The sequence below is a fragment of the Salvelinus alpinus genome, chromosome 2 (genome assembly GCF_045679555.1).
Source record: "Salvelinus alpinus chromosome 2, SLU_Salpinus.1, whole genome shotgun sequence".
Taxonomy (NCBI): Eukaryota; Metazoa; Chordata; class Actinopteri; order Salmoniformes; family Salmonidae; genus Salvelinus; species Salvelinus alpinus.
This window is the reverse complement of record NC_092087.1, coordinates 104,015,627-104,036,616: the sequence shown is the minus strand read 5'-3', so window position 1 is coordinate 104,036,616 and position 20,990 is coordinate 104,015,627. Positions and strand designations below refer to the sequence as shown.

The following is a 20,990-nucleotide window of genomic DNA, read 5'->3' as shown; positions in this document are numbered from 1 at the left end:
GTCTATGTATGAGGATGACTCAACACTGTACACGTCAGCTACTACAGCGACTGAAATGACTGCAACACTTAACAAAGAGCTGCAGTTAGTTTCAGAATGGGTGGCAAGGAATAAGTTAGTCCTAAATATTTCAAAAACTAAAAGCGTTTTATTTGGGACAAATCATTCACTAATCCCTAAACCTCAACTAAACCTTGTAATAAATAATGTGGAAATTGAGCAAGTTGAGGTGACTAAACTGATTGGAGTTACCGTAGATTGTAAACTGTCATGGTCAAAACATATTGACACAACGGTAGCTAAGATGGGGAGAAGTCTGTCCATAATAATGCTCTGCCTTCTTAACAGCACTGTCAACAAGACAGGTCCTACAGGCCCTAGTTTCTACCTTCTTAACAGCACTGTCAACAAGGCAGGTCCTACAGGCCCTAGTTTCTACCTTCTTAACAACACTGTCAACAAGGCAGGTCCTACAGGCCCTAGTTTCTACCTTCTTAACAACACTGTCAACAAGGCAGGTCCTACAGGCCCTAGTTTCTACCTTCTTAACAACACTGTCAACAAGGCAGGTCCTACAGGCCCTAGTTTCTACCTTCTTAACAACACTGTCAACAAGGCAGGTCCTACAGGCCCTAGTTTCTACCTTCTTAACAACACTATCAACAAGGCAGGTCCTACAGGCCCTAGTTTCTACCTTCTTAACAACACTATCAACAAGGCAGGTCCTACAGGCCCTAGTTTCTACCTTCTTAACAGCACTGTCAACAAGGCAGGTCCTACAGGCCCTAGTTTCTACCTTCTTAACAACACTGTCAACAAGGCAGGTCCTACAGGCCCTAGTTTCTACCTTCTTAACAACAATGTCAACAAGGCAGGTCCTACAGGCCCTAGTTTCTACCTTCTTAACAGCACTGTCAACAAGGCAGGTCCTACAGGCCCTAGTTTCTACCTTCTTAACAACACTATCAACAAGGCAGGTCCTACAGGCCCTAGTTTCTACCTTCTTAACAACACTGTCAACAAGGCAGGTCCTACAGGCCCTAGTTTCTACCTTCTTAACAACACTGTCAACAAGGCAGGTCCTACAGGCCCTAGTTTCTACCTTCTTAACAACACTGTCAACAAGGCAGGTCCTACAGGCCCTAGTTTCTACCTTCTTAACAACACTGTCAACAAGGCAGGTCCTACAGGCCCTAGTTTCTACCTTCTTAACAACACTGTCAACAAGGCAGGTCCTACAGGCCCTAGTTTCTACCTTCTTAACAACAATGTCAACAAGGCAGGTCCTACAGGCCCTAGTTTCTACCTTCTTAACAACACTATCAACAAGGCAGGTCCTACAGGCCCTAGTTTCTACCTTCTTAACAACACTGTCAACAAGGCAGGTCCTACAGGCCCTAGTTTCTACCTTCTTAACAACAATGTCAACAAGGCAGGTCCTACAGGCCCTAGTTTCTACCTTCTTAACAGCACTGTCAACAAGGCAGGTCCTACAGGCCCTAGTTTCTACCTTCTTAACAACACTGTCAACAAGGCAGGTCCTACAGGCCCTAGTTTCTACCTTCTTAACAACACTGTCAACAAGGCAGGTCCTACAGGCCCTAGTTTCTACCTTCTTAACAACAATGTCAACAAGGCAGGTCCTACAGGCCCTAGTTTCTACCTTCTTAACAACACTATCAACAAGGCAGGTCCTACAGGCTCTAGTTTCTACCTTCTTAACAACACTGTCAACAAGGCAGGTCCTACAGGCCCTAGTTTCTACCTTCTTAACAGCACTATCAACAAGGCAGGTCCTACAGGCCCTAGTTTCTACCTTCTTAACAGCACTATCAACAAGGCAGGTCCTACAGGCCCTAGTTTCTACCTTCTTAACAACACTGTCAACAAGGCAGGTCCTACAGGCCCTAGTTTCTACCTTCTTAACAACACTGTCAACAAGGCAGGTCCTACAGGCCCTAGTTTCTACCTTCTTAACAACACTGTCAACAAGGCAGGTCCTACAGGCCCTAGTTTCTACCTTCTTAACAACACTGTCAACAAGGCAGGTCCTACAGGCCCTAGTTTCTACCTTCTTAACAACACTGTCAACAAGGCAGGTCCTACAGGCCCTAGTTTCTACCTTCTTAACAACACTGTCAACAAGGCAGGTCCTACAGGCCCTAGTTTCTACCTTCTTAACAGCACTGTCAACAAGGTAGGTCCTACAGGCTCTAGTTTTGTCACACCTGGACGACTGTTCAGTCGTGTGGTCAGGTGCCAGAAAGAAGGACTTAGGAAATTACAATTGGCTCAGAACAGGGCGGCACGGCTGGCACTTGGCTGTACAAAGAGAGCTCACATTAATAATATGCATGTCAATCTCTCCTGGCTCAAAATGGAGGAGAGATTGACTTCATCACTACTTGTATTTATGAGAGGTATTGACTTGTTGAATGCACCGAGCTGTCTGTCTAAACTACTGGCACACAGCTCGGACACCAATGCACAAGACATGCCACCAGAGGTCTCTTCACAGTCCCCAAGTCCAGAACAGACTATGGGAGGCGCACAGTACTACATAGAGCCATGACTACATGGAACTCTATTCCACATCATGTTCTGTTCCTATCTCTCTCCATCGCTGTAGCTTCCAGGTATGCTGGGATAAGGACCCGAGCTAAGGCAATCGGGCTGACTTTGTAGTGCCTGTCCCGAAAGGCTCGTTTATGTAAATGAGCACATTGAAAGACACCATGTCAGTAGGGATGTGATTTTGTAAATGTTATATTGGGATATTGTTTCATGAAAAAATGTGTTGCAATGTATCTACTTCAGTGTGTTTGGTTGAATGGAAAATGTAGGTTTGAATAGGTAATTGCTTATTTAATTAGTGTTAATTGTTCTGATGGGAGGGGAAGGAGCCTCTCTTTCAGTTCATGGAGGAAGGCATTTTGGATTGAGCTGTGGATGGGGCAGCATTGTTTTAAGCTGTGGATGGGGCAGCATTGTTTTAAGCTGTTGATGTGGCAGCATTGTTTTAAGCTGTTGATGTGGAAGCATTGTTTTAAGCTGTTGATGTGGAAGCATTGTTTTAAGCTGTTGATGTGGAAGCATTGTTTTAAGCTGTTGATGTGGAAGCATTGTTTTAAGCTGTGGATGGGGAAGCATTGTTTTAAGCTGTGGATGGGGAAGCATTGTTTTAAGCTGTTGATGTGGAAGCATTGTTTTAAGCTGTTGATGTGGAAGCATTGTTTTAAGCTGTTGATGTGGAAGCATTGTTTTAAGCTGTTGATGTGGAAGCATTGTTTTAAGCTGTGGATGGGGCAGCAATGTTTTTAAGCTGTGGATGGGGCAGCATTGTTTTTAAGCTGTGGATGGGGCAGTATTGTTTTTAAGCTGTGGATGGGGCAGCATTGTTTTAAGCTGTGGATGGGGCAGCATTGTTTTTAAGCTGTGGATGGGGCAGCATTGTTTTAAGCTGTGGATGGGGCAGCATTGTTTTAAGCTGTGGATGGGGCAGCATTGTTTTTAAGCTGTGGATGTGGCAGCATTGTTTTAAGCTGTGGATGGGGCAGCATTGTTTTTAAGCTGTGGATGGGGCAGCATTGTTTTAAGCTGTGGATGGGGCAGCATTGTTTTGTCCCCATCAGGTACTTTTAATGGCAGTACTGTTGTTTTTGTTCCGGAATCACTTTGTAAATAAACACCCAGAAGCACAGAAGAACTTTTGCGGCTCCGCCATCTTTTTATTTTGATAGAGGTTAGGTTTTCCAGTTTAGCCTTCTGGCCTACTCTACGTGACAGCTACTTACTTACTTATATATTTATGTACATTTTTGCAATATGAAAAGCATACGATGAACAATCAAAACCAAATAGACATTTTAAAATATTTCATCTGATATTAGACATGATCATGTCTCAAAATGAAAAAACAACAAAAGCAAAATGAGTTTGATTTCATATATACAATTTGATTTCATGAGGATTTAAACAAAAACACAAATTATCAGTCAAAAACTCAAGTCAGAACACAGCCTCTCTATTCTCTCATGTGATTTCAGGTCCTCTAACTGGGAAAATGCCTTTCCACAATGAGAGCAGTGGTATGTCTTCTCCTCCTGTGTATGTATTCTTTCATGCTTATTCAGCTGCCTTAACCAGTTAAATCTCTTTCCACACTGGGAGCAGTGGTAGGGCTTATCCTCTCGTGTGTGTGTCCTGTCATGCCTATTCAAGGCTTCTAACTGGGTAAAACTCATTCCACACAGCGAACATTGGTAGAGCTTTTCCTTTTTTTGTGTGTGTATTCGCTCATGTGTTTTCAGGGTCCCTAACCACCTAAAACTCTTTCCACAATGGGAACAGGGGTAAGACTTCTCTCGTGTGTGTGCTTTCTCATGCAGTTTCAGAATCCCTAACAACCTAAAACTCTTTCCACAGTGGGAACAGTGGTAAGGCCTCTCTCCTGTGTGTGTCCTCTCGTGCATTTTCAGGCCTACTAACCATGTAAATTTCTTTCCACATTTGGAGCAATGGTAAGGCTTCTCTCCAGAGTGTATTCGCTTATGACTTTTCAGGCTCCCTAACTGACTAAAACTCTTTCCACACTGGGAACAGTGGTAAGGCTTTTCTCCTGTGTGTGTTCTCTTATGACCTTTCAGGCTCCCTAACTGACTAAAACTCTTTCCACACTGGGAACAGTGGTAAGGCTTTTCTCCTGTGTGTGTTCTCTCATGTAATTTCAGGTGTTGTGATCGGTTAAAAGTTTTTCCACACTGGGAGCAGTGGTGTCGTCTCGCTGGTTTGGACGTCTCTGGGTCTGGTTCCCCTGAATGACTCTCCCCGCTGTCAGAGTGAGAGTCTGGTCGCTCTCCTGCTAAAGACAAAGTATTTAGTTAAATACTAAACAGAGGCCTGAATGAAACTTTCCTAGGTGGTTTAATGGGCGGTAGGTAGCCTAGCGGCTAAGATCAAGTTAAAAAACAATTCAATCAATTTTAGAATAAGGCAGTAACATTAAACAACATTTTGAAAAAGTCAAGGGGTCTGAATACTTTATGAATGCACTGTATATCTGGCCTTGTGTATTGGGTTATTGTCCTGCTGAAAGGTGAATTTGTCTCCCAATTTTCCTCCAGGATTTTGCCTGTACTTAGCGCTATTCAGTTTCTTTTTATCCTTAGTCCTTGCAGGTGACAAGCATACCCATAACATGATGCAGCCACCACCATGCTTGAACATATGAAGAGTGGTATTCAGTGATGTGTTGGATTTGCCCCAAACATAAAGTTAACTTCTTTCTTTACTTTAGTTCCTTATTGCAAACAGGATGTTTTGGACTATTTTGATTATGTACAGGCTTCCTTTTCACTCTGTCATTTAGGTTAGTATTGTGGAGTGACTACAATTTTTGTGTTCCCACCCTCGGTTACATGGCTGGGCAAAATCACAACCTTTCTGATTGTGCCTTGTCCGTTCTCATATTGACAAATCTATACGCATATAAACAGAACCAAGAAAGACATTATTTCACTCCAAAAGACAATTTATTTTCATATGGGATAGCAAACGGCTGCTTCCTTCACTCCTGAATTCTTATTCCTATCCAACCCCTGTCAGTCTGTGGGGAGCTTCTGTAAAGCTTACAGGGAGAGGAGCTTCCTCTCTTTCATTCACTCCTGAATTCTTATTCCTATCCAACCCCTGTGTCTGTGGGGAGCTTCTGTAAAGCTTACAGGGAGAGGAGCTTCCTCTCTTTCATTCACTCCTGAATTCTTATTCCTATCCAAACCCTGTCTGTCTGTGGGCCGGGGTTCAGTTATTGTTATTTTATTTTGACCCGCTTAGACTCACTAACAGAATATCCCAGGGAACTGAACAGTAATGACCAAATCATGATCTGTTGAATAGTTTATACTATGTCCCTATCAAACAGCGACTGAACAAACATTATTAGGTTTTACATGTATTTATTTGTATTTCACCATAATTGATTTTGTTCGGTCCATTATCCTCCTTTTCTAGTCCAGTAGAATTTATTTGATATTTAGATTATGGGCCATTAGAATAGAGGGAGCCCTGTGGATGGGCCATTAGACTACAGGGAGCCCTGTGGATGGGCCATTAGAATTACAGGGAGCCCTGTGGATGGGCCATTAGAATACAGGGAGCCCTGTGGATGGGCCATTAGAATACAGGGAGCCCTGTGGGTGGGCCATTAGAATACAGGGAGCCCTGTGGATGGGCCATTAGAATACAGGGAGCCCTGTGGATGGGCCATTAGAATAGAGGGAGCCCTGTGGATGGGCCATTAGAATAGAGGGAGCCCTGTGGAAGGGCCATTAGAATACAGGGAGCCCTGTGGATGGGCCATTAGAATACAGGGAGCCCTGTGGATGGGCCATTAGAATACAGGGAGCCCTGTGGATGGGTTATTAGAATAGAGGGAGCCCTGTGGATGGGTTATTAGAATACAGGGAGCCCTGTGGATGGGCCATTAGAATACAGGGAGCCCTGTGGATGGGCCATTAGAATACAGGGAGCCCTGTGGATGGGCCATTAGAATAGAGGGAGCCCTGTGGATGGGCCATAAGAATACAGGGAGCCCTGTGGATGGGTTATTAGAATAGAGGGAGCCCTGTGGATGGGTTATTAGAATAGAGGGAGCCCTGTGGATGGGCCATTAGAATACAGGGAGCCCTGTGGATGGGTTATTAGAATAGAGGGAGCCCTGTGGATGGGTTATTAGAATACAGGGAGCCCTGTGGATGGGCCATTAGAATACAGGGAGCCCTGTGGATGGGCCATTAGAATACAGGGAGCCCTGTGGATGGGCCATTAGAATAGAGGGAGCCCTGTGGATGGGCCATTAGAATACAGGGAGCCCTGTGGATGGGCCAATAGAATAGAGGGAGCCTTGTGGATGGGCCATTAGAATACAAGGAGCCCTGTGGATGGGCCATTAGAATACAGAGAGCCCTGTGGATGGGCCATTAGAATACAAGGAGCCCTTATTTGTACATATTCTATGCTGATGTTGACTACATCTATTTACTTTAAAATGGGATTGTACTATATAGTAATACCTACTATTACACGTATATTACTATATAGTGGACGTATTATACATATATTATAGTATTATAGTATAGTATTATAGTATAGTATTATACATATATTATAGTACTATTGGTCCAGGCTGAAAGAGACAGCAGCATGGAAGTATTATACATATATTATAGTATTATAGTATAGTATTATATTATAGTACTATAGGTCCAGGCTGAAAGAGACAGCAGCATGGACGTATTATACATATATTATAGTATTATAGTATAGTATTATATTATAGTACTATAGGTCCAGGCTGAAAGAGACAGCAGCATGGACGTATTATACAGATATTATAGTATTATAGTATAGTATTATATTATAGTACTATAGGTCCAGGCTGAAAGAGACAGCAACATGGACGTATTATACATATATTATAGTATTATAGTATAGTATTATATTATAGTACTATAGGTCCAGGCTGAAAGAGACAGCAGCATGGACGTATTATACATATATTATAGTATTATAGTATAGTATTATATTATATATTATAGTATTATAGTATAGTATTATATTATATATTATATTACTATAGGTCCAGGCTGAAAGAGACAGCAGCATGGACGTATTATACAGATATTATAGTATTATAGTATAGTATTATATTATAGTACTATAGGTCCAGGCTGAAAGAGACAGCAGCATGGACGTATTATACATATATTATAGTATTATAGTATAGTATTATATTATATATTATAGTATTATAGTATAGTATTATATTATATATTATAGTATTATAGTATAGTATTACATATTATAGTATTATAGTATAGTATTATATTATATATTATAGTATAGTATTATAGTATAGTATTATATTATATATTATAGTATTATAGTATAGTATTATATTATATATTATAGTATTATAGTATAGTATAATATTATATATTATAGTATTATATTATAGTATTATAGTATAGTATTATATTATAGTACTATAGGTCCAGGCTGAAAGAGACAGCAGCATGGACGTATTATACAGATATTATAGTATTATAGTATAGTATTATATTATATATTATAGTACTATAGGTCCAGGCTGAAAGAGACAGCAGCATGGACGTATTATACATATATTATTGTATTATAGTATAGTATTATATTATATATTATAGTATTATAGTATAGTATAATATTATATATTATAGTATTATATTATAGTATTATAGTATAGTATTATATTATAGTACTATAGGTCCAGGCTGAAAGAGACAGCAGCATGGACGTATTATACAGATATTATAGTATTATAGTATAGTATTATATTATATATTATAGTATTATAGTATAGTATTATATTATATATTATAGTATTATAGTATAGTATTATAGTATAGTATTATATTATAGTACTATAGGTCCAGGCTGAAAGAGACAGCAGCATGGATGTATTATACATCCTCCCTTGTGGACATGTAACAATTAAAAAAACTTCAAGTTTTCAAGTTGATAGAGAGAAGAGAAGAAAAGTTATTACAGTTTAATTGAAGACAATTATTTGTATTTTTAACAAAGATGGCATTTTATTTAATCTTTTGAGATATTGTTTATTTGTTGTTTGTCTTTACTCAAACGTACGAGAGACAGACATGATTTGAGTGAATGGTTAATGGACTTTGAGTTTGGCGTCGATGAGATGTTTGGTTCATGAGAAGACATGGCGGAGGTCATAGGTTCATGAGAAGACATGGCGTAGGTCATAGGTTCATGAGAAGACATGGCGTAGGTCATAGGTTCATGAGAAGACATGGCGTAGGTCATAGGTTCATGAGAAGACATGGCGGAGGTCATAGGTTCATGAGAAGACATGGCGGAGGTCATAGGTTCATGAGAAGACATGGCGTAGGTCATAGGTTCATGAGAAGACATGGCGGAGGTCATAGGTTCATGAGAAGACATGGCGTAGGTCATAGGTTCATGAGAAGACATGGCGGAGGTCATAGGTTCATGAGAAGACATGGCGGAGGTCATAGGTTCATGAGAAGACATGGCGGAGGTCATAGGTTCATGAGAAGACATGGCGGAGATCATAGGTTCATGAGAAGACATGGCGGAGGTCATAGGTTCATGAGAAGACATGGCGGAGGTCATAGGTTCATGAGAAGACATGGCGGAGGTCATAGGTTCATGAGAAGACATGGCGTAGGTCATAGGTTCATGAGAAGACATGGCGGAGGTCATAGGTTCATGAGAAGACATGGCGGAGGTCATAGGTTCATGAGAAGACATGGCGGAGATCATAGGTTCATGAGAAGACATGGCGTAGGTCATAGGTTCATGAGAAGACATGGCGGAGGTCATAGGTTCATGAGAAGACATGGCGGAGGTCATAGGTTCATGAGAAGACATGGCGGAGTACATAGGTTCATGAGAAGACATGGCGGAGATCATAGGTTCATGAGAAGACATGGCGGAGGTCATAGGTTCATGAGAAGACATGGCGGAGGTCATAGGTTCATGAGAAGACATGGCGGAGGTCATAGGTTCATGAGAAGACATGGCGGAGGTCATAGGTTCATGAGAAGACATGGCGTAGGTCATAGGTTCATGAGAAGACATGGCGTAGGTCATAGGTTCATGAGAAGACATGGCGGAGGTCATAGGTTCATGAGAAGACATGGCGGAGGTCATAGGTTCATGAGAAGACATGGCGGAGGTCATAGGTTCATGAGAAGACATGGCGGAGGTCATAGGTTCATGAGAAGACATGGCGGAGGTCATAGGTTCATGAGAAGACATGGCGGAGGTCATAGGTTTATGAGAAGACATGGCGGAGGTCATAGGTTCATGAGAAGACATGGCGGAGGTCATAGGTTCATGAGAAGACATGGCGGAGGTCATAGGTTTATGAGAAGACATGGCGGAGGTCATAGGTTCATGAGAAGACATGGCGGAGGTCATAGGTTCATGAGAAGACATGGCGGAGGTCATAGGTTCATGAGAAGACATGGCGGAGGTCATAGGTTCATGAGAAGACATGGCGGAGGTCATAGGTTCATGAGAAGACATGGCGGAGGTCATAGGTTTATGAGAAGACATGGTGGAGGTCATAGGTTCATGAGAAGACATGGCGGAGATCATAGGTTCATGAGAAGACATGGCGGAGATCATAGGTTCATGAGAAGACATGGCGGAGGTCATAGGTTCATGAGAAGACATGGCGGAGGTCATAGGTTCATGAGAAGACATGGCGGAGGTCATAGGTTCATGAGAAGACATGGCGGAGGTCATAGGTTCATGAGGCAAATACGTTCACTACGATGAGAAACACTTGTACCAAGGTACTAGGTTGTACGTCAAACAGGGTGGCGGACTGAACCTTCTACTTTGAATGCTTCTTACAGTGCCACCTAGGGGCCAATCTGTGACGTTTTTGGTGTCTGAGTAGTAGTGTTGACATAGAGTACTTTGATTTGATTTGATTTACTTCAATATTGTTGTATAATTTTTTCAAACAATCGGGCATTGAGATATTTGCGAAAACTGCAATATTTAGTTTGTTTTATTTCACCTTTATTTTAGTGGGGAGTCCCATTGAGATACAGATCTATTACAAGGGAGCCCTGATTCACTGCCACGTATCAACACTAACAGTAAAGCTTCAAATCTAATCTATTACAAGGGAGCCCTGCTTCACTGCCACGTATCACCACTAACAGTAAAGCTTCACATCTAATCTATTACAAGGGAGCCCTGCTTCACTGCTACGTATCAACACGAACAGTAAAGCTTCACATCTAATCTATTACAAGGGAGCCTTGCTTCACTGCTACTTATCACCACTAACAGTAGAGCTTCAAATCTAATCTATTACAAGGGAGCCCTGCTTCACTGCTACGTATCACCACTAACAGTAAAGCTTCAAATCTATTCTTGTTTCATGGAATGTCATGTTTATAGGCTGAGCAGAGCTCTATAATAGATAATGTCATGTTTATAGGCCGAGCAGAGCTCTATAATAATAGATAATGTCATGATTATAGGCTGAGCAGAACTCTATAATAATAGATAATGTCATGTTTATAGGCTGAGCAGAGGTCTATATTAATAGATCATGTCCTGTTTTAGGCTGAACAGAGCTCTAATAGATAATGTCATGTTTATAGGCTGAGCAGATCTCTATAATAATAGATCATGTCATGTCTTCAGGCTGAGCAGAGCTCTATAATAATAGATAATGTCATGTTTATAGGCTGAGCGGAGCTCTATAATAATAGATCATGTCAAGGTTACAGGCTGAGCAGAGCTCTATAATAATAGATAATGTCATGTTTATAGGCTGAGCGGAGCTCTATAATAATAGAACATGTCATGTCTTCAGGCTGAACAGAGCTCTATAATAATAGATAATGTCATGTTTATAGGCTGAGCAGAGGTCTATATTAACAGATCATGTCCTGTTTTAGGCTGAACAGAGCTCTAATAGATAATGTCATGTTTATAGGCTGAGCAGATCTCTATAATAATAGATAATGTCATGTTTATAGGCTGAGCAGAGCTCTATAATAATATATAATGTCATGATTATAGGCTGAGCAGAGCTCTATAATAGATAATGTCATGTTTATAGGCTGAACAGAGCTCTATAATAATAGATAATGTCATGTTTATAGGCTGAACAGAGCTCTATAATAATATATAATGTCATGTTTATAGGCTGAGCAGAGCTCTATAATAATAGATAATGTCATGTTTATAGGCTGAGCAGAGCTCTATAATAATAGATCATGTCATGTTTATAGGCTGAGCAGAGCTCTATAATAATAGATCATGTCATGTTTATAGGCTGAACAGAGCTCTATAATAATAGATAATGTCATGTTTATAGGCTGAGCAGAGCTCTATAATAATAGATAATGTCATGTTTATAGGCTGAGCAGAGCTCTATAATAATAGATAATGTCATGTTTATAGGCTGAGCAGAGCTCTATAATAATAGATCATGTCATGTTTATAGGCTGAACAAAGCTCTATAATAATAGATAATGTCATGTTTATAGGCTGAACAGAGCTCTATAATAATATATAATGTCATGATTATAGGCTGAGCAGAGCTCTATAATAGATAATGTCATGTTTATAGGCTGAACAGAGCTCTATAATAATAGATAATGTCATGTTTATAGGCTGAGCAGAACTCTATAATAATAGATGTCATGTTTTTAGGCTGAGCAGAGGTCTATATTAATAGATCATGTCCTGTTTTAGGCTGAACAGAGCTCTAATAGATAATGTCATGTTTATAGGCTGAGCAGATCTCTATAATAATAGATCATGTCATGTCTTCAGGCTGAGCAGAGCTCTATAATAATAGATAATGTCATGTTTATAGGCTGAGCGGAGCTCTATAATAATAGATAATGTCATGTTTATAGGCTGAGCGGAGCTCTATAATAATAGATAATGTCATGTTTATAGGCTGAGCGGAGCTCTATAATAATAGATAATGTCATGTCTTTAGGCTGAGCAGAGCTCTATAATAATAGATAATGTCATGTCTTTAGGCTGAGCAGATATAATAATAGATAATTTCATGTTATAGGCTGAACAGAGCTCTATAATAATAGATAATGTCATGTTTATAGGCTGAACAAAGCTCTATAATAATAGATAATGTCATGGTTACAGGTCTCTTTGCTGATGCTGCGTTTTACTTTGAATGTGAGTTTGCGTGAACTCAGGATGGCCCATCTCGGTAGTGGGGCCGGCTCATCTCGATAGGGGGGGCGGCCCATCTTGGTAGGGGGGCGGGCCCATCTTGGTAGGGGGGCGGGCCCATCTTGGTAGGGGGCCGGCTATTGCCCAATGAAGGCTCATTATAGATTCAGTAACCCAATACATCACCAGACTGTACTGGTCTCTATCAGAGATTCAGTAACACAATACATCACCAGACTGTACTGGTCTCTATCAGAGATTCAGTAACCCAATACATCACCAGACTGTACTGGTCTCTATCAGAGATTCAGTAACCCAATACATCACCAAACTGTACTGGTCTCTATCAGAGATTCAGTAACCCAATACATTATCAGACTGTACTGGTCTCTATCAGAGATTCAGTAACCCAGTACATCATCAAACTGTACTGATCTCTATCAGAGATTCAGTAACCCAATACATCATCAGACTGTACTGGTCTCTATCAGAGATTCAGTAACCCAATACATCACCAGACTGTACTGGTCTCTATCAGAGATTCAGTAACCCAATACATCATCAGACTGTACTGGTCTCTATCAGAGATTCAGTAACCCAATACATCATCAGACTGTACTGGTCTCTATCAGAGATTCAGTAACCCAATACATCATCAGACTGTACTGGTCTCTATCAGAGATTCAGTAACCCAATACATCATCAGACTGTACTGGTCTCTATCAGAGATTCAGTAACCCAATACATCATCAAACTGTACTGGTCTCTATCAGAGATTCAGTAACCCAATACATCATCAGACTGTACTGGTCTCTATCAGAGATTCAGTAACCCAATACATCATCAAACTGTACTGGTCTCTATCAGAGATTCAGTAACCCAATACATCATCAGACTGTACTGGTCTCTATCAGAGATTCAGTAACCCAATACATCATCAGACTGTACTGGTCTCTATCAGAGATTCAGTAACCCAGTACATCACCAAACTGTACTGGTCTCTATCAGAGATTCAGTAACCCAATACATCACCAAACTGTACTGGTCACTATCAGAGATTCAGTAACCCAATACATCACCAGCTCTTTGCTGAAACACAAACTCCAGATTGTGGCTTTATGTTAATTCAATGGGGTTTATTAACAACCTCTACTTAATCAGATAACTGATGGTTTACAAAATATTCTATACATTAGGTGTAAGCAGTGGACCTAGTAAATAATGAAAGTTACCAGCACAGCACACCCACTGAAGATACATTAGAATTAGCTTATTATCATTACCGAAATGAAGGTTCTCATTACCGAAACGGGCCTAAAAATGATGCGGTAATGAGAAATGTGTGTTTTGGTAATGAGAGGCCCTTAGCTTCATCTGGAAGTAACAGGAGACAGACATTATGAGTCAGCAAACTACTGACCACATCACTAAAGCCCATTCATGCCACCATGTTGGTAAGGTAATGGGTCTCTAAGTGTTTACCACATCACTAAAGCCCATTCATGTCTCCATGTTGGTAAGGTAATGGTTCTCTACGTGTTTACCACATCACTAAAGCCCATTCATGTCTCCATGTTGGTAAGGTAATGGTTCTCTAAGTGTTTACCACATCACTAAAGCCCATTCATGTCTCCATGTTGGTAAGGTAATGGTTCTCTAAGTGTTTACCACATCACTAAAGCCCATTCATGTCTCCATGTTGGTAAGGTAATGGTTCTCTAAGTGTTTACCACATCACTAAAGCCCATTCATGTCTCCATGTTGGTAAGGTAATGGTTCTCTACGTGTTTACCACATCACTAAAGCCCATTCATTTAATCAGGGCAGGGTGACCGGAAACATGACCGAATACAAACAGTATAGCTATTCCCTCCGCAAGGCAATCAAACAAGCTAAGCGTCAGTATAGAGACAAAGTAGAGTCGCAATTCAACGGCTCAGACACGAGAGGTATGTGGCAGGGTCTACAGTCAATCAAGGACTATAAAAGAAAACCAGCCCCGTCACGGATCACGATGTCTTGCTCCCAGACAGACTAAACAACTTCTTTGCTAGCTTTGAGGACAGTACAGTGCCACTGACACGGCCCGCTACCAAAACCTGTGGGCTCTCCTTCACTGTAGCCAACGTGAGTAAAACATTTAAACGTGTCAACCCTTGCAAGGCTGCAGGCCCAGACGGCATCCCCGGCCGCGTCCTCAGAGCATGCGCAGACCAGCTGGCTGGTGTGTTTACGGACATATTCAATCAATCCTTATCCCAGTCTGCTGTTCCCACATGCTTCAAGAGGACCACCATTGTTCCTGTTCCCAAAAAAGCTAAGGTAACTGAGCTAAATGACTACCGCCCTTGTAGCACTCACTTCCGTCATCATGAAGTGCTTTGAGAGACTAGTCAATGACCATATCACCTCCACCCTACCTGACACCCTAGACCCACTCCAATTTGCTTACCGCCCAAATAGGTCCACAGACGACGCAATCGCCATCACACTGCACACTGCCCTAACCCATCTGGACAAGAGGAATACCTATGTAAGAATGCTGTTCATCGATTACAGCTCAGCATTTAACACATTAGTACCCTCCAAACTCGTCATTAAGCTCGAGACCCTGGGTCTCGACCCCGCCCTGTGCAACTGGGTCCTGGACTTCCTGACGGGCCGCCCCCAGGTGGTGAGGGTAGGTAACAACATCTCCACCCCGCTGATCCTCAACACTGGGTCCCCACAAGGGTGTGTTCTCAGCCCTCTCCTGTACTCCCTGTTCACCCACGACTGCGTGGCCATGCACGCCTCCAACTCAATCATCAAGTTTGCAGACGACACTACAGTGGTAGGCTTGATTACCAACAACGACGAGACGGCCTACAGGGTGAGGGCCTACAGATGAGGGCTCTCGGAGTGTGGTGTCAGGAAAATAACCTCACACTCAATGTCAACAAAACAAAGGAGATGATCGTGGACTTCAGGAAACAGCAGAGGGAGTACCCCCCTATCCACATCGACGGGACAGGAGTGGAGAGGGTAGTAAGTTTTAAGTTCCTCGGCGTACACATCACGGACAAACTGAAATGGTTCACCCACACAGACAGCGTGGTGAAGAAGGCGCAGCAGCGCCTCTTCAACCTCGGGAGGCTGAAGAAATCCAGCTTGTCACCAAACACACTCACAAACATGTACAGATGCACAATCGAGAGCATCCTGTCGGGCTGTATCACCGCCTGGTACGGCAACTGCTCCGCCCACAACCGTAAGGCTCTCCAGAGGGTAGTGAGGTCTGCACAACGCATCACCGGGTGCAAACTACCTGCCCTCAGGGACACCTACACCACCCGATGTCACAGGAAGGCCAACAAGATCATCAAAGACAACAACCACCCGAGCCACTGCCTGTTCACCCCGCTATCATCCAGAAGGCGAGGTCAGTACAGGTGCATCAAAGTGGGGACCGGGAGACTGAAAAACAGCTTCTATCTCAAGGCCATGAGACTGTTAAACAGCCATCACTAACATTGAGTGGCTACTGCCAACATACTGACTCAACTCTAGCCACTTTAATAAATGAAAAAATGTATCAACTTATCACTAGCCACTTTAAACAATGCCACTTTATATAATGTTTACATACCCTACATTACTCATCTCATATGTTTATACTGTACGCTATACCATCTACTGCATCTTGCCATCTTGATGTAATTAAATGTATCACTAGCCACTTTAAACAATGCCACTTTATATAATGTTTAAATACCCTACATTACTCATCTCATATGTATATACTGTACTCTATATCATCTACTGCATCTTGCCTATGCCGTTCGGCTATCCCTCATTCATATATTTTTGTACATATTCGTATTCATTCCTTTACACTTGTGTGTATAAGGTAGTAGTTGTGGAATTGTTAGCTTAGATTACTTGTTAGATATTACTGCATGGTTGGAACTAGAAGCACAAGCATTTCGCTACACTCGCATTAACATCTGCTAACCAAGTGTATGTGACAAATCAATATGATTTGATTTTTTTATGTCTCCATGTTGGTAAGGTAATGGGTCTCTCAGTGTTTACCACATCACTAAAGCCCATTCATGCCTCCATGTTGGTAAGGTAATGGTTCTCTCAGTGTTTACCACATCACTAAAGCCCATTCATGCCTCCATGTTGGTAAGGTAATGGTTCTCTAAGTGTTTACCACATCACTAAAGCCCATTCATGCCTCCATGTTGGTAAGGTAATGGTTCTCTAAGTGTTTACCACATCACTAAAGCCCATTCATGTCTCCATGTTGGTAAGGTAATGGGTCTCGAGGTGTTTACCACATCACTAAAGCCCATTCATGTCTCCATGTTGGTAAGGTAATGGGTCTCGAGGTGTTTACCACATCACTAAAGCCCATTCATGTCTCCATGTTGGTACGGTAATGGGTCTCGAGGTGTTTACCACATCACTAAAGCCCATTCATGTCTCCATGTTGGTACGGTAATGGGTCTCGAGGTGTTTACCTCATCACTAAAGCCCATTCATGTCTCCATGTTGGTACGGTAATGGGTCTCGAGGTGTTTACCTCATCACTAAAGCCCATTCATGTCTCCATGTTGGTACGGTAATGGGTCTCGAGGTGTTTACCTCATCACTAAAGCCCATTCATGTCTCCATGTTGGTACGGTAATGGGTCTCGAGGTGTTTACCACATCACTAAAGCCCATTCATGTCTCCATGTTGGTACGGTAATGGGTCTCGAGGTGTTTACCTCATCACTAAAGCCCATTCATGTCTCCATGTTGGTACGGTAATGGGTCTCGAGGTGTTTACCTCATCACTAAAGCCCATTCATGTCTCCATGTTGGTACGGTAATGGGTCTCGAGGTGTTTACCTCATCACTAAAGCCCATTCATGTCTCCATGTTGGTACGGTAATGGGTCTCGAGGTGTTTACCTCATCACTAAAGCCCATTCATGTCTCCATGTTGGTACGGTAATGGGTCTCGAGGTGTTTACCTCATCACTAAAGCCCATTCATGTCTCCATGTTGGTAAGGTAATGGGTCTCGAGGTGTTTACCTCATCACTAAAGCCCATTCATGTCTCCATGTTGGTACGGTAATGGGTCTCGAGGTGTTTACCTCATCACTAAAGCCCATTCATGTCTCCATGTTGGTACGGTAATGGGTCTCGAGGTGTTTACCTCATCACTAAAGCCCATTCATGTCTCCATGTTGGTACGGTAATGGGTCTCGAGGTGTTTACCTCATCACTAAAGCCCATTCATGTCTCCAGGTCAAGTGTCATAAAGGGGGTGTTTGAGAATAAGACCCTCATTCTGAACACATGTAAGTGAAAAATGTTAAATATTTTGTGCTCATCTAATGAATACTCCACTAGATGATGCATCATAAAACTTTATACAAACAAATATTTGAGTTTTTAGAGCAACTTGAACAAGTGTTACAGTAATGAGAAATATGTCCACAGACACTTTTCATGAGAATCACCTCTTTCACCACATGATTTAGAAACCTAATTCCAACGGTCCATTATTCCTGTCATGGGAATCACCTCTTTCACCACATGATTTAGAAACCTAATTCCAACGGTCCAGTGTTCCACATTATTTTTAATTATATAAAATGTTTAACAAATCACCTAATTTCAATAGCTCATTCACAATGTGACCGAGAAACCTAAAACCAATTTAGGATTGTTCACAGGGTAGGTTTTCCCATAGGATTGTTCACCCTATGGTTTTCCAATAAAGCACTTACACGTTTTTAAATAAATATTTGAAACTTTTACATTTCAATAGCCTGTTTTCAAACATGTGACCTAGCAATATTCAAGGTCTGAAGAGTTTGTGCCCCAGTTTTTAAGACCGTACTTACTGGTTTTACTCAGATCTCCCGTCTCCTCTTCCTCTCCTTCCTCCTCTTTCAACGTGAAAGTAATCTGCCCCTCCTCTTCTTTCAACGTGAAAGTAATCTGCCCCTCTTCCTCTCCTGCCTCCTCCTCCTCTTCTTTCAACGTGAAAGTAATCTGCCCCTCCTCTTCCTCTCCTTCCTCCTCCTCTTTCAACGTGAAAGTAATCTGCCCCTCTTCCTCTCCTTCCTCCTCCGCTTTCAACGTGACAGTAATCTCCCCCTCTTCCTCTCCTTCCTCCTCATCTTTCAACGTGACAGTAATCTCCCTCTCCTCCTTCACTCCGAAAACTCCTCCCCCCTCTTGTTTAACAGTAAAATCCTCCTTCTCTTCTGTCACTGTAACTTCTTTCTCTTCTTCTTTTACTGTAACAGCCTCATCCTCTACTTCTTGTTTAACTGTAACAGCCTCTTCTTCTTTCTCTGTCCAGCAGACCTCTTCTTCAGCAGGAGTGGAGTAGCTTAGTGAACTCATGGTCGGGGATGTTAGCTAGCTAGCTACTTAGCATTAGCGATTAGCCTAGTGCAAAGCTAACTTAGCAAGCCAGCTACCTGACAAATAACGTAAATAGTGCATTAAATGGACCAACAAGTAGACACAACAGAAATATGTTTAAAACACAGTGACTAATGTACATCAAAACAGCCTAAAAACATTGAATGTTTTCGGCTACGGAGGAGGCCGACTAACTGTTGTTACAGTTGAAGAAGTGTCTCGTCCACTACATTAGACGTCACACTAGCAGTATCGCCTGAAATATGCACATCGCCATCTGCTGATTGGAGTGGGAAACGCAGTTGATAAAAAAAAAAATTAGGGGGGGCAAACGTTTGTTTAATCTAAGTGTAATATTATATTAAGTGTAATATTATATGTAAACGTACAAAGTGAAGCGTGTGTTGATGGATTAGTGCAGATTTTTTTAATGAGAGAATTTAAATACTGTACTACACAACAGTAGTAGGTCTGATTACCAACAATGACGAGCCATCTACAGCAGGGGATGGCAACCCCAGTCCTCGGGCCTGATTGATGTCCCACTTTTTCTCCCTCCCTAGCAAACACAGCTGATTAATCAAATTTCATTCTGAACTGAAGATCAGGATCAGCTGATTATTGGAGTCAGGTGTGTTAGCTGGGGATGGGGCAAAACTCTGACACCAATCAGGCGCCCGAGGACTGGAAATGCCCCCCCCCCTCCCCCCCGGCCTACAGGGAGGAGGTGAGGGTCCTGCCGGAGTGGTGCCAGGAAAATAATCTCTCCCTCTACGTCAACAAAATTAAAGAGCTGATCGTGGACTTCAGGAGACAGCACGCCCCCATCCACATCGACGGGACCGCAGTGAAGAAGATGAAAAGCTTCAAGTTCCTTGGCGTACACATCACTGACAATCTGAAATGGTCCAGACAGTGTGGTGAAGAAGGCACAACCCTCCAGGACACCTAAAGTACCCGATGTCACAGGAAGGCCAAAAAGATCATCAAGGACAACAACCACCCGAGCCACGGCCTGTTCACCCCGCTATCACCCAGAAGGCGAGGTCAGTACAGGTGTGTCAAAGCTGGGACAGAGAGATTGAAAAACAGCTTCTATCTCAAGGCCATCAGACTGTTAAATAGCCATCACTAGCTGACTACCACCCAGTTACTCAACCCTGCACCTTAGAGGCTGCTGCCCTATAGACATAGACATGGAATCACTGGTCACTTAAAGAAAATGGGAAACTAGTCACTTCAATAATGTTTACATAGTGTTGTACCCACTTCATATGTATATACTCTATTCTACTGTATTTTAGTCAATGCCACTCCGACATTGCTCATCCTAACATTTATATATTTCTTAATTCCACTCTTCCACTTTTAGATTTGTGTGTGTGTATTGTTGTGAATCGTTAGATACTACTCCGCTATTGAAGCTAGGAACACAATCATATCGCTACACCCGCAATAACATCTGCTAAATATGTGTATGTGGCCAATACAATTACATTTTATTTTACAGCACATTCGCATGAGCATTTAAGCCCTGGTTCATGCATCGCTCTATCGCCGCATCAAACAAAAAAAAAATGTCACTTTCTCTTTGGGAAGATTAGCGATAGAGTGGCCTGACGATTCAAACTGAATTATTCCACTGTCGTTCGCTACATACTTCAGTCTGAGACTGACGTCATTGAAGTCGATTGTGGTGACGTCAAAATGAGGGGTGTTGCAGAAAACAAAGTAATCAGCGATTGGCTCATCTCCAACCAGTCAGAGTAGCAACTCCAATGACGATTTTTCAAACCTCACATCTGACCCAAC

The 20,990-nt window shown here is 41.9% G+C and overlaps 1 protein-coding gene across 2 annotated transcripts; it reads right to left on the bottom strand.

The window, feature by feature from the left end:
* Positions 1–3,703: 3,703 nt before the first annotated feature.
* Positions 3,704–19,452, bottom strand: LOC139546968 (zinc finger protein 879-like). Of its 2 annotated transcripts, none has more exons than XM_071355966.1 (2): positions 18,650–19,452; positions 3,704–4,861 (listed from the first exon to the last, which is right to left on the bottom strand). In XM_071355966.1, the coding sequence occupies exons 1-2, from the start codon at positions 19,155–19,157 to the stop codon at positions 3,996–3,998; spliced, it is 1,374 nt and encodes a 457-aa protein (XP_071212067.1). In that variant the 5' UTR covers positions 19,158–19,452; the 3' UTR covers positions 3,704–3,995. The 2 variants fall into 2 exon arrangements, with proteins under 2 accessions (XP_071212067.1, XP_071212074.1); XM_071355973.1 differs by having other exon boundaries at positions 3,704–4,858.
* Positions 19,453–20,990: the final 1,538 nt, after the last annotated feature.